At 34.4% G+C, this 25304-nt stretch overlaps 4 protein-coding genes across 5 annotated transcripts; 2 read left to right on the top strand and 2 right to left on the bottom strand.

The window, feature by feature from the left end:
- Positions 1–1763: 1763 nt before the first annotated feature.
- On the bottom strand, positions 1764–7422 carry LOC143597870 (uncharacterized). Of its 2 annotated transcripts, none has more exons than XM_077076249.1 (13): positions 7321–7422; positions 4444–4851; positions 4093–4339; positions 3868–3980; positions 3596–3675; positions 3347–3488; positions 3155–3235; positions 2937–3041; positions 2663–2845; positions 2485–2577; positions 2273–2412; positions 2122–2188; positions 1764–1950 (listed from the first exon to the last, which is right to left on the bottom strand). In XM_077076249.1, the coding sequence occupies exons 2-13, from the start codon at positions 4834–4836 to the stop codon at positions 1831–1833; spliced, it is 1764 nt and encodes a 587-aa protein (XP_076932364.1). In that variant the 5' UTR covers positions 4837–4851; positions 7321–7422; the 3' UTR covers positions 1764–1830. The 2 variants fall into 2 exon arrangements, with proteins under 2 accessions (XP_076932364.1, XP_076932363.1); XM_077076248.1 differs by having other exon boundaries at positions 4444–4845.
- A 5176-nt stretch (positions 7423–12598) lies between these two features.
- On the top strand, positions 12599–14530 carry LOC143597868 (small ribosomal subunit protein cS23z-like). The gene is made up of 2 exons (XM_077076246.1): positions 12599–12879; positions 14214–14530. The coding sequence occupies exons 1-2, from the start codon at positions 12643–12645 to the stop codon at positions 14481–14483; spliced, it is 507 nt and encodes a 168-aa protein (XP_076932361.1). The 5' UTR covers positions 12599–12642; the 3' UTR covers positions 14484–14530.
- A 3610-nt stretch (positions 14531–18140) lies between these two features.
- Positions 18141–20061, top strand: LOC143597866 (homologous-pairing protein 2 homolog). The gene is made up of 4 exons (XM_077076245.1): positions 18141–18774; positions 18867–18937; positions 19020–19208; positions 19803–20061. Exons 1-4 carry the CDS (start codon positions 18702–18704, stop codon positions 19896–19898), a joined length of 429 nt encoding a protein of 142 aa, XP_076932360.1. The 5' UTR covers positions 18141–18701; the 3' UTR covers positions 19899–20061.
- A 734-nt stretch (positions 20062–20795) lies between these two features.
- LOC143597865 (vacuolar protein sorting-associated protein IST1-like) lies at positions 20796–22570 on the bottom strand. The gene is made up of 4 exons (XM_077076244.1): positions 22326–22570; positions 21748–21851; positions 21492–21663; positions 20796–21413 (listed from the first exon to the last, which is right to left on the bottom strand). The coding sequence occupies exons 1-4, from the start codon at positions 22500–22502 to the stop codon at positions 20952–20954; spliced, it is 915 nt and encodes a 304-aa protein (XP_076932359.1). The 5' UTR covers positions 22503–22570; the 3' UTR covers positions 20796–20951.
- Positions 22571–25304: the final 2734 nt, after the last annotated feature.

The following is a 25304-nucleotide window of genomic DNA, read 5'->3' as shown; positions in this document are numbered from 1 at the left end:
CCTAGTTTGATGGAGAGGTTGTGGGCTACTGGCGGTGGAGGCACCGGGGTTTTCATACCTAGTGGTGCCACCACCAGCCGCTATGGCAAGAGGTCCGGTAGGAGAAGGTATAATAATAATAAGGCAACAAAGAGTAATGATATAAGAGTGTATTCGGCAGGAAAAACGATGCATGGTTGATTAGTATAAGTTCTTGTGTTTGATAAAAACTTGCATAGATTAATAAAAGTTTTTTTGTTTTATTATTTTTGTTTTTTGTATTATTAATATGGTCTATCCTTTGTTATTTTACATATGTGCAAACCAACAATATTTTTCATCGGAAGAAAACAGAAGGTGTTGTGTGAAGTTTAACTGAAACTCACAAAGTAAGAAATTGTTATGTAATAAGTTGGCTTGTCTATGGGAGTATAGGGTGTAGCCGTGTGGAAAGTCGGTGTGAAAACTGTCACGTAGGCATCACAACATTCAAACAGTTTTTAAATGAATTAAAAGCCCTAGTTTGCATTTCTTAATTTTGAACTGGAAATTCAGTGTGAAAACTGTCATGTAAACGTCACATCATTCACACAGTTTTCTTTAAATGAATTACACACCATAGTCTATATTTCTCGATATATTGAATTAACTTGATTGTAGGGGAGAAACGGTTCTTCATTCACAACGCCGCGGGTCAAGACCCACCTCCACAACGCACCCAAAGTTGTGCACGTTACCAACGATCGGGTCCTTCGAGATGACTATACTAGTGAGTCCACCTTTCAATGATTTGATGATTTATCCAAACATTTACCATGTTTGACTCGTACTCGACCGAGTTTAGCCTGGGTACAATCAGTGGCGAAGCTTGAACATACACGTCGAGGGGGCTGAACTCAATATCTATAAAAAAAATTCATAGACTAGAGGGAGGCGAGCTCAAAATTTCGATCGGAAACGGATGAATTTGTACCATGTATAAAATTTTCAGCTAAAAAAATATAAATTTACACTGCCGAGCAAAAAAAAGGAGGCCGGACTCAAAATTTGGATCGGAAACGAGTAAATTTACACTATGTATAAAAATTTTCGGACAAAAAGTGGATAAATTTACACTACCGAGCAAAAAACCGAGGGCGCGGGCTCAAAATTTCAATAGAAAATGAGTAAACTTACAATATGTATAAAAAACTTCGGCCAAGAAAAGATAACTTTACACTACTAAGCGAAAAAACGGAGAGAGGCAGGGCCACCCCTGGCCCCAACTAAAGCTACGCCCCTGGTTACAATGTCAGGTTCGATGAACAGGCTACTTGAAGTCAACAAAACTACGATGATGGTTAGAAATAGCATTGGTTGTTCTAGTAAAATGTAAGCGAAGGCCGGAAAACACACATTGCGGTTATTAAGGTCCATGTTTTGTTGGTGTGCTATTTGAGTTTTAGTAGAAAGAGATGTTTTGTTCTATTTTGTTAACATGTATAGATGGTACAATATAAAAATTAAATTTCTTTAAAAATAAAAAGCACACCTCAAAAAACGGTCGTTGCCCTCTACGGCGTAAACCACACTCACGCCCTTCAGCGTTATGTATCCTAAATCCAAACCTATTAAGCCAACAACAACAATGGGTATATCATTCAATTTCCATAAATCCTAAATCCACAAACCAAGCACACCCGAAGTCATGCCACACGTTTCACACAACGCCATTTAATTCTCATGCTAATAATAAAAAGGGGTATGGTAGCTAGTTTTTGACATTATTGCAATACACATGCGAGTGGCGAAATTAAAGACAATAATACTAGAACCAACCACAATCAGAAAAATGCACCTTTATAAAATTGTTTAGCTAGACATCATCACTTGATCAATCGATTGAAGAGCTTGGTTCGCAAAATAACGCACGTCCACATCTGGGTCCTCTGCCAGCTCTACCAGGCATGGCTTGATGCTTTTCTCAACCACCTGGATCATATGTATAGTTTAGTTTAAAAGTGCATAAATCAGACGGTTCGGGTTGACACTTGTTAGTCCACTTTCAAAACTTATTTTTCGCAACATCTACATAGTAACATAACAAGAAAAAACCAAAAGATCGAAGAATGACAGAATATAATATGATATAGTAACACTTACCGAACGGTCAACTATAGGAACTAGTGATTGCAGCACTTTTGCAACATTAAACTTAATATTCGGCACTCTGAAAAAGAAAAACATCAATTATACATATATAACAAAAAAGAAAAAAATAATAAATATTCAACAAATGCAAATATGCAATCACCTGTCCTTTGATGCAGCAACAACTACAGGAAGGAGTTTAGAGCAAGTGATCTCTGAGCCCATAACATGGGCCAGTAAAGAAATAGCACGAAGAACCGTCATACGATACAAGTAATGCGGGTTCTTAATCATATCCAACACCTAACAAAAAAACAATAACATAAATTACACATAGTAAACGACTAGGTCAGCCATGAGAGTGAAGACTCAAACCTGTGGTACTATGTGCTGCATTGCCCAATCTGGGCCGAATTCCTCTGCAAGGCGTTTTAAGTTATTTGCAGCGGCATCTCTGATAGAGTAAACCTGTAAAACACAACATTAACTGTAAGCCACAAAAGAAATAATAGCTATAATAAGAACATAAAAGAATATATTAAAGGTAAATAACCTTGTCTTGTAGCCATTGCATGCAAAGAGCACCAAGTTTATCATCGAAAAATCCTACACCTAATTGGCTAGCCAATAGAGGTATGTACTCAATGATTGCCAAACGAACTCTCCAATGTCTATCCTCTGCAAGTTCAACAATTGCAGGCAGTAAAGATTGAGACAAAAGATCAATTCCAATAACCTGTACAAACAGCCAAACAATATGAGACAGTTTATAAAAAACAGGTCCAAGTATTAAGAAAAAGTATCAAAAAAAAGATATATTTTAATACCTGGTTCACTTGATCTAGCTTGCTAATAATATTGAGACGTACATCAGGAAACTCGTCTTTTAGAAGTGAAAGAAATATAGGAAGAAGTTGCTCGATTGTTGCCTCCTGCAATGTACCAACAGAAACTATTAAAACTTGTCATACACACAATATCAAATATCCTATTTTTTTAAAATACATACATCTTCTAGAGGAAGTATAATTGTAAAACTTATTACCTTTCCTAGAACGGGAGCCATGCCCATTATAACAGATGCAAGAGCAGACCTAACATGCTGAGAAGAATCCGATGACAACTCCTACACAATAATAAAATTAACACATTATTTTTTCTTAAAATTCAAGAAACAAGAAACATCTGTAATTTATGATAAAGATTAGAAAAATATGTGCTTTTGCCAACAATACACCTTTACACATGGAAGAATATGCTGAATTGCATGTTCCGGGCTAAGAATTCTACTGAACTTGGTAACTTTACCAGCAGCTGCAATGCGCACTTCAGCTTCGTTATCACGAAGCAGTCTCACGTATGCTGGGACCAATTCCGTCCTAAAATAATAAACAAAATTAGCATATATAATAACTGGTATAAAAATTAAAGATCACACAAATGCTCTTATTCAGTATAGAAGTGCATTGCTTCAGTTTAAACATACTTTGTTGGTTCTGGGCCCACAGCTTCGCATAGTTCGTACAATTGATTAGCAACCATATAGCGTACACGCCAAGATTTGTCCTGATTTAAAAGAAACCACTCAAACAGTAAGTATTCTAAGAAAAATACTCTACAGTGGTTAGTTAAAAAAAAATAGAATTGATGTGCTTGGAAATAACTACTCACATCTATCAAAATCAAAAAGAACAGAAAATAACCCAAGACTCGGTAAAATATAAACAATCGTGATATATGTAAAAAAAAAAGGCCCACCTGAGAAAAATTAACAATGACAGGGAGAATATGTGCAACACAGTCTTGGGGTTCTAGCAACTTCCCAAGAGAAGCACAACCCTCAACAGCTAGTAAACGAACTGAATCTTGATCTGTAACAAAAAGAAAACGATGAGTTGCTTTCATCACAAGTTATTGTTCATCAGATTAATTGACCTAACATCTAAAACATAAACCATCAAACATTGAAAAAAAACAATTTACCATCTTGTGTAAGATCCTCAAAGATTTGCATGATGTCAGTCTTGAGATGAGCAGGCTCCACAGTAGCAGCAAACTTCCCCAAATTTGTAGCAGCAGCTCTCCGAACCATTGGCATGTCATCTTGACATAACTGACTAAACACTGTTCTCAGTTCAGCCTTCAACGGCTCTGATGCACTAGGATAAGCAATGTGAAACAGCCCACAAGCGGAAACCCTAGCAGTGAACCATTCACCACCTGCCAACCTCTGCAAGCATAAAAATAATCACAAAAGGTGAAAAATAAAGAACTTTATAATCCAAGTATGAAGCAAGATTAATAATATGTGATTACAAAATAAACCAAACCAACCTTAACTAAAGGCACAAAATAATCAACCAAATCAGATTCTCTCATTTGTGATCCAATCCTGCACAGTGACTCCACAGCTTTGTCCCTTACACAAGTCTCTTCAACCGTACATAAGGTTTCGAGAGGAGGTAATAACACATGTGCAAACTCAACTCCTCCAACATAAGGAATGAAAACACCCAGTTCCTCAGCCATTGCAAGAAGAACTTCATCATCATCGTCATTGTTCTCACTCAAAAAAGGAATCAATTCCTTCCTGGTCCTCTCCTCCCCTAAAGCACGAGCAATTGTAGATAACCTTCTAATAGAGTTCAACCGCAGTTGGATATCATCGTTCTTCAACTCGTCTATCAACACCGCTATGGGGTACAAAGGCTCGTCAACCATCGACATTGTTTAAACCTAAACCTACAGTTAATAAGAAAATTGAATAAATTAAACTCTGATTTCTCGACTTTTCGTTAAAAGTAAAATCGACCAAGATATTAATTTATACATTGTTTAAGCCTACACCTAACAGTAATAATATGAGAAAACTTAAGAAATTAATTTCTGATTTTTCAGCCTTTTCAGTATAAATAAAACCGATGACAGCATCGGCAGTTAAGATCAGTAAATTATTTACACATTGTTTAAACCTGAACCTAACTGATAGGAAAATCAATCGGTAACGGATAGAAATTGAAATCGAAACTAAAACGGATAGTTCAACGGCTCGTTTTCGGATACAGACACACCACCGAATTAAACCGAAGGGCGTCTAACACGCGTTTAGGATACAGATATCACCACCTAAACTTGTGATTAGATTCCAAAGATCACCATTCAAGTTGCCACACTTGAACTAGCATTGGAGAATCAATTTTACTCAAAATCCATTGAGATAAAATTAACACAATATAATTTTAATCAATCGTAAAACTTCCATTCATTACTTAAATTTTTGATACATATAGGAAAACACAAAAAAAACTAACTCAAACATGACCCCACAATTTAAGGTAATAACCAACTGCAGGATCGTGAAACATAGGAAACTAAAGACAATAAAATGAAAATATGACAAAATAAATAAAACATGTTGCATGGCAAAGACGTGGCTATAACTGGGTCATGGGCTCACTGCGGGTAGTCGGGTTCAGGTGTGGTTAAGGGCATGATCAAATTGACCCACTTGATGAACCGGACCTTATGTATAACACTAACAGTAATATGAACTAGCTAAATTACTTTAAACATTGTTTCAACCTAAGTGTAACAGTAATAAGAGAAAATTTAAGAAATTAATTTATGATATCTTGACGTTTTTCCTAGAATGATGTAAATTACTTAACACCTTATGAGAAATGAAAAAAATTAAGAATTTAATTTCTGATTTATTGACCATTTTTGGTACAAATGAAACCAACCACAGTACCAGCAGGCAGTAATTAAGATCAGTTAATTAATATCCAATACTTCAAATGGATTAACCCTAACAAATGTGAAAATGTTTAATATCTGATTTCTCGACGTTTTCAGTAGAATGAAACCGGTGACAATATCAGCAATTACGATCAGTTAAATAATTTACACATCGTTTAGGCCTAAACCTGGCAGTAATATGAGAAAACTAATGAAATGAATTTCAGATTTCTCGACCTTTTCGGAAGAGCTGAAATCAATGACGGTAATCACAGTATCAGCATTTAAGATTAAACCTAAACCTAACAGTAATATGAGAAACGAAAAAATTTAAGAAGTTAATTTCTGATTTATTGGCCATTTCGGTATAAATGAAATCGACCACAGTACCAGCAGGCAGTAATTAAGATCAGTTAATAAATATCCAATACTTCAAAGGGATTAACCCTAACAAATGCAAAAACGTTTAAACTTAACAGTAATTTGAAAAAATTGTAGAAACTAATATCTGATTTCTCGACGTTTTCAGTAGAAATGAAACCGGTGACAATATCAGCAATTAAGATCAGTTAAATAATTTACCAATGTTGTAAAAGTAGGTCTCCAAGACCCAGTACTCCCCGAGTACTCACTACAAGATATGGCACCGAGGAGAGTTTCTTCAACTCCGCCTAATTACTAAGAATCGATCAAATATGGTCAAACTCAGCCAGACAGTATCACATCTAGTCGGTTAACTTGGGCCGATTTTGACTTAAAAAATAAACCATAATTCATATTTCTATAATATTATAAGAAAATATCACTTTTTTTTAGTTAATGATTAGCAATAATTTAGTATTTAAAAATGTATTTCTTTTTATTTATATTGATATTCAATTATTTTGTTATAAATATTAGTATACTTATAATGTTTGACATATATATAATATCAAAAAATTAATTTTCCTTATATTTACCATTTCCGAGTACTCTCTCCGAGTCAAGTACACCCAACTTCCCAACCGGCCGCCTAGGGTCCGCCTAGCGAATTTTGCAACCTTGTAATTTACACACCGTTTAGGCCTAAACCTAAGAGTAATATGCGAAAACTAACGAAATGAATTTCAGATTTCTCGACCTTTTCGGTAGAACTGAAATCGATGACAGTATCAGCAGTTAAGATTAAACCTAAACCTAATTGATAGAAATGAAATCAGTAAATTAATAGACAACAGTTAAACATATTATTAACCCTAACGAATGTGAGATCCGGATATAACCTAAAATAACAAATAAATCTAGAGGCGAATTAACCCTAAGTCAATTGACCGTGTAAAATCATGAAATAGGATAATCGGATAATCGATGCTTCTAGAACATGAAAGCTAGGGTTAACTAGGTGTTATCAATTTACGTGTAAAATTGGATCGAATAAATCGAAAATGAAACGATTAAACTGTACGGAATCGAAATGGAAGAGATGAATGTTACCGGCGGTGAGGTCGTAAGATTCGAAGCAGCTTCTGGTTGGTTCGTTGAGCACCACAAAAGGTAAAGCAAGCGACTTGGTATTCTACGGAAATGAGAGAAATAATAATAATTATTATTATTATTATTATTATTATTATTATACCAAATGAAATCACACGTACGTCGGTTTCTCCAAACTGATATTTTTAAGCTCCCTACAGTGTATTTAATATTTATTAATAGTTTTTTTTTCAAATATACATTGATTTTTGATACGAGAAAAACTCTCACCTAAGGTTAGAACTCGCCTAGTGTTTCATTGGTGCCACTAAAGTCTGAAACTATGGGGGTGTTTGGCCTAGCTTTTATTTTTTAGTTTATGCTTATATCCTTACACAAATAAGCTAAAAAACCATATTCAAGTAAGTTTCTTTAAATTAACCTGTATAAGCCAATAAGCTTAAGCTTAAAAAACTAAACCAAAAGCCAATTTAAGCTTATTTTGTAAAGAAAAGCTAAAAAGCTAGGCCAAACACCCCTTATATACCGAGAGCAGAAATCGAACATGAATCACATAGAACACCAAATCTATTCCTTATCACTCTCTACAAACTCATATCAAACCTAGGTTACATGTATTAATAAATTACTATGTTATAAAGTATTTAAATATTGTATAAATCCAAAGTATGTGTAATTGTGTATTCGGCTAAAATGTTATTACATATCATAATTCGTATATTATAAACTAGAAATGGAGATATGATCAAACGTTATTACTCTGCGACGTATCATTTTCATAATCAAAACATATTCGACTTTTTAATTTGGCCATTTCGACTTTCTTATGCTACTCAACGGGTCCCACCAGAACTGTAAATGAGGCGATTGAAGTCGTGTCGAGCCAAGTTAGACTTAAGCTTAAAGTTAACAAGCAGAAATACTAAGCTCAAATAGCTAATTATATTTTTTTAAAATTATAATTCTTTCTTTTATATTATTTACACATATTAATGTAAATATGTTTCTAACATACAAATTGTTGTTCACTTGCAAATCCCAAGTTTAGAGATGTTTAAATAACCAGTGATCCAAACAAAGCTCAAAAGAACCACTCAAAATTAGCTGATATACAAACCGAGCCAGCTTGGCTCGGCTTGTTTACAAATCAACCCAAGCACGAGTAGATCCAAGCTCAACTCGGTTCAACTCGTTAACTATGGGTATGCAGAAAACCGAAGACCAAACCGAAACCAAAAAAAAAACAAAAAAAAAAAAAATCGGGCGGCGGTTTGGTTTTGAACTTTAGAAAAAATCGAAATATTGGTTTTGGTTCGATTTTGTATTTTGTAAAGAACCGAAAAAACTAACCGAACCAAAATAACAAAGATCGAAATAACCATAATATCTTAACCGTAACCATTAAAACAAAATTTGTCAATGGTTATTTGTTTAGTTAGTGTCATTTTAGTACATTTGGTTTGATCAACTACGCAACTTTAGTATTTTTTTTTTTGATTTTTTCGCAACTAGCTACTCCATGTTTCAAAAACTGGTCATTTTAGTACTTTTTCGTAACTCCGTTTAATTTGTCCGTTAAGTCAAAGGCATAATGGTAACTTAGTTATTTCATTCCCTATCTTCTACCTGATCTCCCCCTTTTTCTCTTTTAAAACTCATTTCCCAAAATCCAAGCAAACCCTAATCACCAAATCCAAACCTCAAATATCCGATACACGACACTAGAGGCTACAGATTGAGAGTACAACTTAAGTCTTTTTGCATTCCCATAAGATGTTACTGGTGGCGGAAAGTCTGGTGGGCGGTGTTAGGGTCAGTAGCGGCGGTCCGAGGGTGGCTATGGTAGTTGCGTTTCGGTGGTCGTTAGGTTATGGTGGTTGTTTTGTGGTGATTGTGTAGGTCGTCAAAGGTTGGACGGTGGAAGACGGTGGTGGTGGCCGAAATAAAAGAGAAAGGGATGTGGTTTCCGGTGGTGGGCGGTTGTGGATTTGACCGGAATTGTTGTGGTGGGGGTTCCAGTAGTAGATATTCTAAGGGGGTGGTTGTGGATTTAAAAGGAGATAGTGATGGTATCTCGTCGGATTTGGTGGTCGGAGCATAAGAGAGGAGATAGAGATAGAGATAGAGATAGAGAGAGAGAGAGAGAGGGTGGTGGTGGTGGTGGTGAGGAACTTATAGACAAAGAGAAAGATGTGAGAGAGAGATGGATGAGGCAGATGAAGACAGGGAGAAAAAAAAAGAGAGAATATAATGAAATTACAAAAGTACCCCGAAGTTAACGAATAAAATAAACGAAGTTAAAAAAAAGGTACTAAAATTGCAAGTTTTAGAAAAGTTAGGTAGCCATTTGTGAAAAATTCAAAAAAAGTACTAAAGTTGTGTAGTTTATCAAACCACATGTATTAAAATGGCACATAGTCTGTAATTGTCTATGCTATTTATAACATATGGTTAATAACAAATATATTTAACAACAAATATGTTGTCCGTCTATCTGCCGTTAGTCTGTAATTGTCTATACTATTTATAATTTATAACTTGAGAGTGGAAACAATAAACATAACGTTTATAACATTTTTTTTGTTATTTTATTTATTTTGAACTTTTTCAAAAAATAAAAATTAAAATTAATTTCTGCATACGATTAATAAATAATAATAATGGTGCTTTTAGTTTTGACTTTGAATTTCGATTTTAAATGTATTTGTTATTAGCTTTTAATATTTTAGGTCCAAATATTCAATATTATATTAATTATTAGTTTAAAGAAGACAGAATTACAAATTTTGTCCTTTAAAATAAGACGAATTACGGTTCGTGTCCTTTTCTAAGTTTCCTTGCAGGCGGTGTACTCTAAACTTTTTTTTCCTACAAGTTTTGTCCTTTACGCTAACTGGGTTAGAAAAAGTCAGTTAAATGCCCTCACGTGAGGCGCATGTGAGGGCATTTTTGTCTTTTCGTCTGCAACTTCTTCTTCCTCTTTCTTCTTCATTTTTGTTCTTGCATATATTGTTCCTGCAACTTCTTTCATATTTACAAAACCACCTCCCCTCAACCTTGTTCCGACCATCACCACCGCAACTGCTTCTTCTCTGGCGAGCCACCATCACCATCTCCGACGATGACAGTCATTGACCATCACCGTCTCCGACTTCAGACCATCACCGCCGCAACTGCTTCTTCTCCGGCGCCCGCCACCATCACCATCTCCGACTTCAGCCCACCCCGTCTCCCACCTCCATCCTAATCTTTCTTTCTGTTTGGATGGACGCCAAACCTTTCGTCTTTCTCAATTTCCAAAACCCTAATTTTATCACTCGATCTCGTTAAATCATCATCATCGTCATGTTCTCCTGGAACTTTGCTAAATCGGCTGAGGCTGTGTTCTCACGGTTAGCCGTGAAGAAGATTTGCAAGTTCTTATTGAAGAAGAAATTAGGGCAATTCATTCTCGGTGATATTGATCTCGATCACCTTGATGTTCAACTTACTAACGGCACCATTCAGCTCTCTGATTTGGCCATTAATGTTGATTTTATTAATCACAAGGTTTGTCTTTCGAATTGTGTTTTCGTATTGTTAATTTTGGGTTTCGTAAGTTAAGTTAAGTTAAGTTTAGAATCTGATTGTGATATGAAATTGATGTCATTTGTTGAGGTAATTTAGGTTATGAACTTTAGTTTTGAATAAATTGGTAATAGTTAAACAATAGAGTTTGATTGTGTCATGAAATTGACCTAATCTGTTATGATAGTTAGGTTATGATTATGAACTTTAATTTTGAATGTAAAGTAGTTTTTAAATTGATGATAGTTATAGAGTTTAGAGTATGAAGCATTTGATGCATTTACAATTGTGTTTTCAGTTTGGTGGATCATCTATTTTGGTTGTGAAAGAAGGATCTATTAGAGCCCTAACTGTTAAGCTTCCATGGAAGAATAGAAATTGTGAGATTGAGTTGGATGAACTTGAGAATGTAGTCGGTCCGGGCCAGAAAAGAGATTCACATATCGTGAATGAAGCCTCTACGTCAGGTCAAGATGAGTTTGTGACACCTGGACATGAAGCGGTTAACAGTAGTATGGCAACTAGTACTGTTGATCTTCATGAAGGTGTTAAAACTATTGCTAAAATGGTTAAATGGTTGCTTACAAGCTTTCATGTCAAAGTTAGAAAACTAATCGTTGCTCTAGATCTGCCTGAAGAACCGGATGGAAAACGGTGTTCAACAACTTTGGTTTTGAGGTTTGGTGAGGTGGAATGCGGGACCGGGATTTCTGATGATGTTGACTCGAAAAGTCAGCAGACGGTTGACGGGTTTCTCGGGTTAAGTCGGCTTACAAACTTTGTGAAATTCGATGCGGGGACACTTGAGTTTATTCGACCGGACGGTAATGCAACGACGCCTGTCATTACAGGGCAAAAAGGTGGAGTTTCAGGGACGATAGGGATCGTTTGCGTTTGTGAACGGAAAGTGTGGTGGCGGTTTGTGAGATGGAGAGGAGGTGGTGGTGGTGGGTTGAATGGAATCTGCAACGAGGTGGACGGAATTTATGGTGATGGTGGTGGCTTAGAGAGAAAGAAGAGAGAAAGAAAAGAAAATATATATAATACATTCCCCTATTAAAATTACAATTATGCCCATCACATGTCTGGCACATGTCATACTTAACTGACTTTTTCTAACCCAGTTAGCGTAAAGGACAAAACTTGTAGGAAAAAAAAGTTTAAAGTACACCGCCTGCAAGGAAACTTAGAAAAGGACACGAACCGTAATTCGTCTTATTTTAAAGGACAAAATTTGTAATTCTGTCTTTAAAGAAAAAAAAATGTCATGCCTAATATTTCGGTTCTTTCGATTTTAAATGTAAAGTTTTTTTTGGCCCAAAAAGTTTTGGCTTGATTAGCAAAACCGAAAAAACCACATCCAATACTGAATCAAACCTAAAAACCAAGAACCGAAAGAACCGAAACCAAACGGTTTTAAATAGTCATAAAAGCGAAAGTTTGGTTTTTGATTCGGTTTTGATTAAAAACCGCACCACACACACCCATGTCGTTAACAATGGTATTCCCGCTCCCATTCCCGAATGAATTGCGGGTCGTATTATGAACCCCACATAGAATGGGCCTTTAGTTTATCACTAGTCTTATTGGCCCAAAGCCCATGTTGAAAATCATCTTGTTGTATGGCCAGTAAATTATGATCCCATCCCATCCCCCTTATCCAAAACTGACAAAATCTCTGAGCTCACAAACACACTCCTTTTACAAACTTCATAAACTTAAACTCTCTTTTATCTGTTTCTTCAAAAACACAAGATGTTGTCTATGTCTATTCACCACGGAATCAAACCTTTGTCTTGTCAAAGTCCCAACGTTGTTGGATTCTTGAACACCCCTTGTTTGTTCAAGACTCATCATCACTCTGTGTCCTTGTGCAACAAGTCCACACGGTTTCACAAACTCTCTGTTTCTGTTTCTGTTTCATCAGCTGTTGAAGAAGCCATTGTTGAAGACACTCCTTTGCCACCTGTACCTGATCAAGAAGAAGATGAGGTACACACACAAGTGTATTAATATTATAGATACAAAAACTATATTATTTGTATGAAGATTATTCTCCGTCCCATTAAAAGTGTCATAAAATCACAAAGTTTAAGATAGATTGAATGATAACTTTTTCGGCTGATCAAATGACAATAATGTCCTTGAAAATTGGGTCCGTCAAGGTTTACTAATGTTACTTGTGTGTGTTTAAGGGTAATTTTGGAAATTGACTAATAAATTTTGAAAATAGACATTTGTAATTGGACAAATAAAAAAGGAAATACGGACACTTTTAATAGCAGGAGTCAGGAGATGAGTATAAACTTATGATATTGAAGAATTTAGTTATTTAGGGGTGTGGATTTCTGACTTCATTTGAAGTTACGAACCAAACATGAAATTTGCGGGTTTGGGTTTGGGTTTAGTTTAACTGGGTTGGGTCCTTTTCAGCTCAAACTCGAATCGCGATGTATCTAGCTAAAGTAGGGTGCAAACGAGCCGAGGTATTCGAGCTCAGATTAATAAAAGCTAGAAACGAGCCGACCCCGGACCTGAAATAAATCTCATTTAGTTATCGAGTTGGAGCTCGAGCATTGTATTGCTAGCTCCTTAGGCTCGCCGTGCCTTAACGAGCCTTGTGTGTTTTCAAGTTTTTCTTCTTTTTTGGACTTCTATGTATTAAGTTAACATTTAACAATCGAGCTTGAGCTTGAGCTTTGGCTCGTTTAAGGTTTTTCTAAAAATATATAAAAATAAAAAAATGTATTTAAATTAATTATTAAATAATAAACGAGCTGAGCCCGAGTTTGAAAAAACAACTCACGAGTTAGGCTGTAGAAAAAAGAGCTTGAAACGAACCAAGCTTAGGCTTGGCTCAACTCGTATACACCCCAAAGCTAAACCGATCATATTCAGGTCAGCCTAACTGGTTCGCAATTTTATCCATTATCCACTTAACCCGTTTTTCTAACTATTTTTATGTCTTAGATTAAACTGATTCTGTGTTTGTGTCAAAAAAAAAAAGTTTAAAGATAAAAGAGAAATGAGAATCCAATTTTTTGTAGTTCAACTTTCGGTTGCAATTATTTTTTTATAAATTTGTACTTTTTGTTGTAAATGTTAACTTTTAGAGTAGCCAAAAGGAAAAACAACAAAAATAAAAGTTCCAGTTAAACATGTCACGTTTGTGTCACCTGGTAAATACACATGTCATGTTTAGGTTCATGTGTCTGTCACGATTCTGTTCATGTTCGTATTTATGTTGGGTTCGTCTCGCCAACTTAAAAACACGACACATATACCGTCTAAATTAATTAATGATGTTTAAAACGTGACAATATTAGGGGAACAAGGTGCAAAAGCCAAGAGTAGTGTTGAAGTTCATATGGATGGAAAAGAACATAGGACTTGGCCTTGATCAAGAGATACCAGGACATGGAAGCATCCCATTAAGTCCTTACTTCTTCTGGCCTAGGAAAGATGCTTGGGAAGAACTCAAAACCACTTTGGAAAGCAAACCTTGGATCTCTCAAAAGAAGATGATCATCCTCCTTAATCAAGCTACTGATATCATTAACCTTTGGCAACAAAGTGGTGGCAATTTGACTTCTTAAATATGTTGTAATCTTAAGCAGAAGGTTCAATTGTTTGGTTACTTGTTTTGTATTTGTTAAATGTATAGTTTGATTTGCAAAAGTGACTCAAAACCTCAAAATTTTGTTTATGATTCACTATTTCCTCATCAGAAAATATATATCCACTAATTCACTAAAGAGTTATCCTCTTAAGCTCTGATTTTTACTCTACTAAAAATTGTTTTGTCAACTTACTTTTGTTAGAAAATTGGTTTTTATTGGTCCCAACTATCGTCTTTTGGTCACTGCCGGTCCCAACTAATGAATTGGCTGCTGACGGTCTCAACTTTTAACGTATTTGTTCCTAACGGTCCGCGACTAACAGAATTCTAACGTCGTTAGTTTTAGGTCGCTGGAAAAACGTTTTTGGCCGGAAAACACACTTTTGTACCCGAAAACTCAACAATTTTGTCCCAAACATCATGGTAACTTTGTATCGTACCTTTAGGAACCTTTTTCTAGTAAAAGCCCCAATTATTGAGGTCGTCGGAACCCTGGAACTGTCGTCAGAATCAGTTGATGGTGCTTAAGTGATGGTGGTTGGTTGGCGGTGAGTCAATAGGTGGTGGCGGTAGTGTTCAGGTGGTGTTTTCCGACAAAAAAATTGACTTTTCCGACCAAAAACGTTTTTCCGGCGACCTGAAACTAACGAAGTTAGGATTTTGTTAGCCGCGGACCGTTATGAACAAATACATTAAAAGTTGGGACCTTCAGTGACCAATTCGATAGTTGGGACCGACAATGACCAAAATGCAATAGTTAGTACCAATAAAAACCAAGTTTACTTAACAAAATACTAAGTTTCGTAGTAGTTATCAATACATGTCACTCGAATACTGAAAGTGATATTAACGCCACTCAACTCCTAAAATAACATAATCTTGATCATAAAGACATAAATTATAAAGTATATTTTATTAAAATGCAACATCTTAATGAATATGAGTATAAAAGTTAAAACTTGACTCATAATTTTTCAACAAATTTTGAATATACTTAAAAGTTACAATCAAATATTCTACTTTGTACATATAATAATCCATACCAACAATTCAAATAGCGACATCCGAACTTTTACATATTGTTGCCAAAAACAACCACACTTTTTACTTTTTTGATAATCATAAATTTACACTTGATTTCACTTGATCTCCACAAATGAATGATTCTTAGAGAAACGAGAAACATACCTTTCTTGTTAACAAAATAAATTGGTAACCAATAATAAATTACAGGTAACATCACCATAGTTATTATACAAGTGAAATTGTCCTTGGTAGCATAACTGTGAATTAAAAGTGTTAAAGTTAAATTACCAACAAGACTTACTATCGTTCACAATTTTAAATTAATTTATCACATCGGAATACACTCATCTTTTGATCCTATGGAAAAGGCCAACACACATGAACACTCGTCCGAATACACAACAATGCGGTGAGATTCACCAATTCGGTTCAAAGATCCAACTAGTAAACGCCACCTACCCGTCAAGTCTTTCATCATCACTCGGTGCCATCAAAACTAAATAATGAGTGTAGAAATTGAATCTAAAGTCCATTAATAATTAAGTATCTTACCTTCATAAAATCAAAATCAAATTTTATACTTATTTGAGTTATTTCTAGGGCTCCTCAAAAAGCTCGACGCTCGAAGCTCGGGCTCGTAGCTCGCTCGATAAAAACTCGAATAAAACTAGCTAAAAAAACTTGATTTGAAACATCCTGAGGTGAGTTGGCTCGTTTTTGTAACCGAGCCAAAATCAACCTAGGCTCGGCTCGATCATGGCTCAACTCGTTGGCTCGATCTTAATCTCGTTTAACTTCAAAATTAAATTAGAGTCTTAGTTGAGTTCCCCCGTTTAATTTCGAGCCTGAGCTCAAAACCACCATGGCTCGACTCGTGAACAACCCTACTTATTTCATTCAATTACATACAATACGGCGTCGTATAAAGGAAATAATTTTCTTCATTTGGATCCTACCCACCCGCCCGTATCCATCAATCACGGTTTCACTTCCATTTCCGATTAAAGTTTTCCCGCGCTAGTCAGTCAAAACCCTAACAACACTGATACAACAATGGCTCCAAAATCCGATAGCTCTGAAGGTTAATATCATATAATCTCTATAAATTCGAACTAACAGATTATCATTTCATTCATAATAACTCTCTAATCTATTCGCCGTTGTTTAATTTGCAGGAATCGTTCTCAATTTCGTCAACGAGGTATAATATTAATAATAATAATAATAATCTATAGTTTATACTTTTATTTCATTTCATTTCATGTAGCGAAAATATGTTAATCGAGAGGTTGTTATTACTTATATAAACAAACACTGCTATGAAGCTTCTATATGTTCAATTTAATCGTAAAATGTTTAGGTTTTTGTAACGAATGCGTTAGATCTTCGATTGCAGGTGGAAGTGATTAGTAAATTGAATTTGTGATGGTTTCAGTTAGGTTATGTAGGAAGGCTTTCATAATATATTATTTAACATGACAGTGTTTATAAAATCTGGTTAATCCAGATTGTTATAGTAAATCGGTTTAGTTTCGTATCGGTTTTGTTAGATCTTTAATTTGAGGTGGACGTATTGCGCGTTTGTGATAATTAGTTTTAGTTTGATCATTGACATTGTGTTAATTGCTATGTTGCTATTTTGCTGCATTTTGTTTTGAACTGTTCTTCCAGAATCCAGAATTCAACTGGCCAGTTTAACTTTAAACAATGCACATAAACAGTTTTGTAACTAGGGGTGTAAACGAGCCGACGCTCGATTTGGGCACGGTTTCTAAAGCTTGAGTTCAACTTGTGACTCATTTTTTTCAAGCTCAGGCTGGACTTGCTTATTACTCCCTCCGTCCCATTATAAGTGTCCATGTTTGAAAAACACAAAGTTTTAGGTGGGTTGAATGATTACTTTTTTTTCTTACCAAATGACAATAATGCCCTTGAAAATTGGGTCCATCAATATCGTTTATTAATGTTAGTTGTTTGTGTTTAAGGGTAAACTTGGAAATTGGCTAATAAATTTTGAAAATGGACACTTGTAATGGGACAAATAAAAAAGGAAATGTGGACACTTATAATGAGACGGAGGGAGTATTTATTAATTAGTTTATTTTTTATAGACGTGTTTAATTATTTTTGTATATTTTGAGAAAAACCTTAAATTAGCCAAAGCTCGCCTCGAGCTCGACTATGCAGTGCGAAGCTAATACATAGAAGTAGAAAAGAGGTAAAACTTAAAAACACATAAGGCTCATTATGAGCTCGTTTAAGCTTGTCTCGAGCTCGACTGTGCAGTGTGAAGGTATACACAAGGCTCGTTAAGGCTAGACAAGCTTAAACGAGCTTTCCATACAAAGCTCAAGCTCGGGCTAGATAACTAAACAAGCTTTATTTGAGGCTCAGGCTCGGCTCGTTTTTACGCCTACATATGACATTATTTCTCAAGTTTGAATTAGATGATATTAATTCAGGATACATTCATTTTCCTGTTTTATCTGTTTTGGTATAACTGCAATCTGCTAATTGTGAAATCTTGCTTGGAGCTTCTACCGTTATACAGTATATGACCTTCTGCAAACATGGTTTTGGTATAAGTAAGTTGTATATTTACCTTAATAATTTCTGTTTATCATATCCATTTAACACCTAAATTGAAGAACTATGTTTATTGTTAGCGGGTCGCTAATTTCCTTGCCAAGCTGGTGGATTAGGGGTAGTTTTGGGATTACGAATTAAAAGTGTATCAGTAGTCAAGTGGTCGAGTTTATTTCAAAATCATGAATAGATATAGATCAAGTTGAGTTTGTACTAATAAGGACTTTAGCCTAGCTTGGATTGGTTAGGTTATATAAACACATGTAATCAAGTTTTTCAGTTAAGTTTTCTTGATCAATAATGTTTGGTAGTTTATCGAATTCGTTTGTTTGTTCTTTATTTTTCATTCTGTTTTTGATCTTTTTTCTGCTGGTTTTGCATTTTACAGCAAAACAGACCTCTGAATTCTCAAGTTGTTGCTGATTTCTTGCAAAAATTTAATTTGAAAAAGACTGCTGTACAAAAGGCTTTAGATAATCTTGCTGAAAGTGGAAAAATAACATTCAAAGAATATGGTAAACAGAAGATATATCTGGCTAGACAAGATCAATTCCAGATTCCAAACACCGAAGAACTTAATCAAATGAAGGAAGAAAATGCCAGATTACAAGAATTACTTGATGAACAAAAAAAGTCAAACAGTCAACTTGAGGGAGGTACTTACTTTAAAACTATTTATTATATAATTCTATTCAATCTCATACATGATTTGTTATATGTTAACTTAATAATAATCTTGTTGTTGCAGAGATTAAGTCTCTGCAGTCAAACCTAACACTGGATGAGATACAAGCTAAAGATGTTAAGCTAAGACAGCAGGTTAATGAAATGACTATTCTGCCCTCATTTATCTTGATATACTCTTTTTATACTAACTATAATTTATATATAATTGTATTAGGTCAAAGAATTGGAAGAAAGGTTGACTAAATTACGTGAAGGGGTAACTTTGGTAAGCCCGGAAGAACGGAAGATTGTTGAAAAAACATTTTCAGATTCAATTGGTAACTGGAGAAAGAGGAAGAGGATGTTTAAAGATGTTTGGGATACTATTACTGAAAACTCACCCAAAAATCCAAATGAGTTTAAGGTTTTTTTATTAATATTTTATTATTATTGCAAATGCTTAGGCCTGTAACGAACTGAACAAAAAGAACGAACATGAACGCTTAAACGACTGAATTTTCTTGTTCATGTTCATTCGCTAAGAAAATGAACGTGTTCGTGTTTGTTTGTTAATATTCTAAACTAACAGTTCATGAACATAAACGAACACTTAACAAAAGTAAACGTAATCTCAAGTTGAAGTAAAAAAAATACCATGATCATCACATCCAATAGTTCAAAAGTAAACAAAGATATCCAAATAAAGGTTTTTTAAATATAAAAATTAAAATTGATTTTAAATTAGTATTAGTAATAATGATATATGTTAAGCAATTTTTCAAACGAACGAAGATAAATGAATAGACATAGCCTAACATGAATGAACAAACAATACGTGTGTTCATGCTCGTTCGTTTAATTAAATGAACAAAAAGTTGTGCTCAGCTCGGTTGTTTATTAAATGAACGTACATAAACGAACTTCCCGCCGAACAGTTCACTGAACGTTCAGTTCATTTACAGACCTACAAATGCTCGTTGTTGCAAATATTGTTATGTAATGTGATATACTTTTGCAGGAGGAACTTGGTATTGAATATGATGAAGATATTGGCGTGAGTTTGCAGACATACGCCACTCTAATGCCACACGGACATAAGCGTGCTAGGGGATAGCAGCTTCCATCTCGCATGGCACGTTTATAAAAGTGAGTCAGATTTATAAATTAGTAGTTTCGTTACAGTTAAAGTTGTTGATGATCTTGACCTTAATATTGAATTAGTCTTTGCAGTTTCTATATGTCATGTAAGTTGATTTTAGAGGATATAGAAAAGTTATAAAGCCTTTGTCAGTTATTATTTTATATAAATGGTCCCTTGGTTGTTTTGAAAAACGTAGTTTACATTTTAAAAGTTTATATAAAAATCCATGTGGATAAGTATATAGTTTGTTAAAATGCTGACTAGGATCATAGTAAAAGAAAGCAGCTTTCCTAGTCCAAGTTGGATACAACTAACCTGGTACACAAGTAGTTGCTTTTGTAGGCCTGATGTATTAATTTACAATAAATGCTAAAAACGACCCGTGTCAACTTGATATTAATTTGACCTATTAGTCGTTACCTAGCCCCCTCAAGCCACCTAAGGGTGCGCGTGAAACCGGAAAAAAACGACATGTAATCGAAAAACCGAACCAAAGCATAAACTGATGGTTTGGTATTATGTTCCCATAGAGGCCAAACATTTGTTTTCGCTTTTGCATGTAATTAAAACCGAACTGAAGCAGATTTATGGAATTTTATTTTTTATTTTGAGTTTTAAGTAGTTTACGGAACATTTTTATAAATAGCATACTTAAATATTAGCCTAATATAATAATCAATTAGTTAAGTTAACAAGAAGATTTAGGTCTAAATTCATTATGTTGGTCAAAAAAAGAATTTCGGCTGAAAATATTCAAGCACATACGGCAAAATTGAAAAACCAAAACCGAACAGTTTTCAAAAACGAGTTCAAAACTGACCCATACCTTATTGCTAAATATGTTACTCTTACAGAAAGTTAAGTAAAAATGTGAGACTACATAATCATTATAATACATGAAACCCTTCTATCTTTCATAATAGTAATCAAAATAAATAGCTAAACCAGAAAATAAAATAAAACAATCTACATAGTCATGACAAGTTCACAACACTTATAAAAGCCTATTATACAGTTTTTACCGACCTAACCGGCTAACCCTGCCTCGGGGTTAGTTTGTTGCCTGAACGGAAACTGCTTATAAGATGAGAAGTATACAGTTCTAGATGCAAGCCCGGTTTCTTCTTTTTCAATCTTATACTTGCTTCCATCAAATTCCATCTTTTCGAATGACTTTATATTATTATCGTCATTCGAATAATCATCAAACTCTTCTACATTTATGTTATCTTTTGATCTTTCATCCTCACCTTCACTTTCCTCTTCTTCAATAATCTCCTCATTAGCCGACTTATAATCATACCTTGAACTTGAGTCACTCATGTCAAGATTTGACTTCACGGGCTCAGAATTTAGCTCGTTTCCAACCTTATCTAACAAAAACGTTGCTTCTAGTTGCAAAACAATACCCGCTTCTCTAGCAATACCTTTAAGAATCATCGTTCTGTTCTCCAGACTCAACTCCTTTGATGACAGTTTTTGTATCATCTAAAACATCATAAAAAGTTAAAAACATATTTTATAAGTCAGAACTATATAAAAGCTTAATATTTTCGTGTTTCTTACCTTTTGATTAACTCCGCTATAATTTCTCGACTCGATAGTGCTACCAACAAGCTCTTTTCCAAAACGAGCGGTCAAAATTGCTCGGATCTCTTTAAGCTCTGGGAACTCCCCGCATCTTGGAGCTGCGTATAACAGGCTCATTACAGCCTCTTTCAGTTCCTCCGGACAAATACTGTGGAAACAATTTATAAAACAACATAAGACCCTATGTTGAGTTTAGTTAGACCGAAAGTGAAAAACGAGAATAAGTACATACGTTGCATGTTCTATGATGCTGGCTCTTTGTTTTAGGAAATCGCAGTAGTCATGTATCATATCATACACAACTAACATGTTCTTGTCCTTGATTACTTGCTCAACCTGTCACATATATAGCTTAATCAGTATCAGGAGTGGTTTTGACGAATATTTTGGGCTGAACCGCTAGCTATAGTTTCAGGTAATGGCAAACCAGAATGGCTAGATTGACCGGGTCGACTGGACTAGCTTAACGGTTTAGTTTTGGTGGTCTAGTTGTTTAAATGAATTGTTCAAAATCATTAATTTGTATTAAGAATTTTAAAATAATAAAGATGGTTCCTGTTTCTAATACATATTAATAAGTAGATATTCCAAAAATAGTAAACATGTTTATATAATAAAGGTTAAATAGCTTTCCAAGTTTTAAACCGGAGTGAATTGTTAAACCATCAAGCTACAAACACCGAACAATTTCTAAACTGGCCAAATCGGCTGACTTTATTCTGTTAAGCAGTTTGTTCGGTTTCAACAGTTTTTAACACAAATTGTGCATTCGTCGTTTTCTAAATAATAAAAGAGAGAAAGAGAGAGTACCCGAAGGAGGGCTTGTTGGTGATGATTAAGCCGAAGGAGTTGAATAATATCCGAATGAGCTACGTTGAACCGAGCATGACGGTGATTCTTGAGGATTGCTAGGCGGGAGATAGCGAGGTTTATGGCGGTTTTAAGCTTCGAAGTCCGGTGAAGGAGTGCATCAAGCTTTCTTCCCATTGTGATTTTTGGGATGATAACAATGCACAAGTTGATGATTATGAAACAATATGTGAGACCCTTATAAGACAATGGGTATTGTTAATTAATGTTTGTCACTTGCACATTTTAACCCCTATGACTTAAATGTGTTGTATATACGTGTGTTGTTTTAATTTGGGATTAAGCAAAGTGCATAATGGTCAAAGGGTTATTTTGTCATTTTGGCAACTATTTCAAAATCAATTATGGCGATACAACATATGACCAGTCTTGTTTGTAGTATGGTTGTGACTTTGATCTTTCTATAAAGGAAATACTAGTTTTCTTAGGGATGAAAAGAAAAAAAGTTGAACCACATGAGAAAATGGAAAACCAAAAAACACATGTTTTCGGATGTGAGATTAATTATAAAATTTTCTGTTGTTTGGGATGGGTTTCGAATGATTGCTTGAAACCAATCACAATTAGGGGTGTGCAACTCTATCGTGATAGGGTTTGTTTCGCTATATTTTAGTTTGAAAAAATATTTAGCCAAAATAGTGAATTTTGGTCTAAAACGTTTTGTTACCTAATAATTAATTGATTATTACACATTTTGTCCAAAAAAATATGAGTTACACTATATATTAAGTTCTTATAAGTTACTTCAAATTGAATCCATAAATTTGCGTTGCTTCGGTTTTTTAAACATTTAATAAAAAGTATTAAGAACCAAAGGAGGCGAATGAGTTCTTTTATATTTTATAAAAATGTTGATATTGTAACAACTCACATTCACATGAATACCCTTTTTTTAACAGCCAACTCACATGAATACTTCATACTTGTAAGCAAAATAAATAGACACGGGATTGAAATATGTTTAACATAAGAACAAAACGATGTATAGTGATCCGGTGAGTGTTAACAAAATCCATCATATGTTAACACTCTGATCCTCGATCAAACTATCAACGTCTATCTAAAATCAGTAACGTTATTCGTTTACAACTTCTCACCAAGCTTGATAGTGGTCACTAATGATTCATTCTCGATCTTACAAATTAAAGGATCACCAATGTACATGAGTAAAAACATATTGGTATAAGTGGTGATCTTATTTCTTGCTTTTATCCTCCATAACTGATTGATCTTAAGAAGTTGATTTGAAAATGGATAATCACTCAAGAATGCGTTGCATGTATTTCGTGTTATTTATGTTTGTAAGTGATAAGTTATAGTTTTGAAAGCATGGTTGTATAAACAGACTTCCAAGAGAACATAACGTTTATCGTCTCTACTGTTTCTAGTATCACTTGGGTCTCAAAGTTGAACCACGTATCGTCTAGTGATTCTAGCATCACTTGACTTTCATGAAATTTCATTTTTTTTTTCAAATATGCATATTAAAAACACTAAGGTTCTTTTTTCAAGACCTAAATGGTTTTTTATTGAAAATGTAAGTTTTTAAAACCAAATATGTTGGAAAGCTACCTTATGGAAGACTCTGTTATAAGTTTTATTGAAGGTACATATAGATTGTATAATTCTAAGTATTTTAGACTATCGCTTTACACCTTTCAGCATATAACCTAAGCCGTCATGTTTGTTGTTTTTGGCCTAACTTCACCAGCTGCCTAGGGATGACTTTATCTAAACCCGAATTCCCTAAACCAACTTAATCTTTAATAAGACTCCAACACTTGTTTTACTAAGTCTATAAATAGACAACAATAATAAAAAATAATGTTTTTTATAGAACTAAATTCTCTAGTTAACTTGCCATGTTTAAAGTTTAAACAGTTTTTTTTTTTGGTAAAATTCGTTGAACGGACCATCCCATTATAGCTTGAACCACTTTAATACCGCTTTCATGCATCAAAATGTGTGTTCTCTATTACATTTAACGAAAATAAGAAACTAAAACTCGATTAGTAAACAAGGATATAGGTGCTAACTTTCCAATGAAATATGAAAGCTCTCACTTGAGATCATAACAGCTATGTAAAAACTATTTTTTTGTCACACGTTTATTACTTTTAGTTTCTTTATGAACTCTCATCATGTACGTCGAGTTATTTCTATGTGAAGTAGACTATTCTCATGTCTAAGTATTGATATTTCAAAGAAAATTTTACCAAATAAAATAATGTTAAGTTTTTCATTCATTTAAGGTATTGCGCTCACTTTGTTTTCTTTTAATAATCAAGAGTATTAATGTGATATGCTCCATATTATCAAAAGAAAAAAAAATGAGCACAAAATCTTAATGAAAGAAAAAAATTAATACGTTATCATTTTAACTTCATATAATATGATTCAATTTTGAAATGTCAATACTTAATCATAAGAATAGCCTAATTCATTTAGACAAAGAACCAAATATAATGAGAATTCATAAAAAAAGCAATCACATGTTTTACATACCTACCTGTAAATAATCTCAAGTGACAGCTAAATAGTATTCCTTGTTTACTAATCGAGTGTTAGTTTCTAATTTCCATAAACGAAAAAGAAACCACAGATTTTGATGAATAAAAGCCACTAAAAAACAGTATTAAAGTGGTTTAAGTTAACCAGACAGTTTCTTCTACGAATTTAAGAAAAACAACTAAAAACAACGGTTTAAATTTGCAAAGTTAGCTAGAAATAATTTAGACTATAATTATGTATGAGTGTTATAAAAAAAATGATTCTTACAATTATCGTGTGTTGGAGCCTTATTAAAAGTTTAAAGGTGTTTCAGGAATTCAAGTTGATAAATTAGCTAAACGGGTTTGCAGACTCATCCAAAACTAACCCACACCTGTACACATACCAAGCCCAAACCCGCACCAAGCC

The sequence above is a fragment of the Bidens hawaiensis genome, unplaced genomic scaffold (assembly GCF_021521415.1).
Source record: "Bidens hawaiensis isolate Kalapana, Puna unplaced genomic scaffold, B.hawaiensis_p1.1 tig00049151_1, whole genome shotgun sequence".
Lineage (NCBI taxonomy): Eukaryota > Viridiplantae > Streptophyta > Magnoliopsida > Asterales > Asteraceae > Bidens > Bidens hawaiensis.
Note: the sequence above shows the minus strand (reverse complement) of the source record. Positions and strands in the feature narration are given on the sequence as shown.

Coding starts and splice junctions, on each gene's coding strand:
- LOC143597866 (XM_077076245.1), top strand. CDS start 18,702: ATGAAGGAAGAAAATGCCAGATTACAAGAATTACTTGATGAACAAAAA. Junction 18,775..18,866: donor AAACAGTCAACTTGAGGGAG/GTACTTACTTTA, acceptor TTGTTGTTGCAG/AGATTAAGTCTCTGCAGTCA. Junction 18,938..19,019: donor ATGTTAAGCTAAGACAGCAG/GTTAATGAAATG, acceptor TAATTGTATTAG/GTCAAAGAATTGGAAGAAAG.
- LOC143597870 (XM_077076249.1), bottom strand. CDS start 4,836: ATGTCGATGGTTGACGAGCCTTTGTACCCCATAGCGGTGTTGATAGAC. Junction 3,489..3,595: donor GTGGGCCCAGAACCAACAAA/GTATGTTTAAAC, acceptor TTATTATTTTAG/GACGGAATTGGTCCCAGCAT. Junction 2,189..2,272: donor GTTGCTGCATCAAAGGACAG/GTGATTGCATAT, acceptor TTTCTTTTTCAG/AGTGCCGAATATTAAGTTTA.
- LOC143597865 (XM_077076244.1), bottom strand. CDS start 22,502: ATGGGAAGAAAGCTTGATGCACTCCTTCACCGGACTTCGAAGCTTAAA. Junction 21,664..21,747: donor AGCATCATAGAACATGCAAC/GTATGTACTTAT, acceptor TTGTTTCCACAG/TATTTGTCCGGAGGAACTGA. Junction 21,414..21,491: donor ATAGCGGAGTTAATCAAAAG/GTAAGAAACACG, acceptor ATGATGTTTTAG/ATGATACAAAAACTGTCATC.
- LOC143597868 (XM_077076246.1), top strand. CDS start 12,643: ATGTTGTCTATGTCTATTCACCACGGAATCAAACCTTTGTCTTGTCAA. Junction 12,880..14,213: donor CTGATCAAGAAGAAGATGAG/GTACACACACAA, acceptor TGACAATATTAG/GGGAACAAGGTGCAAAAGCC.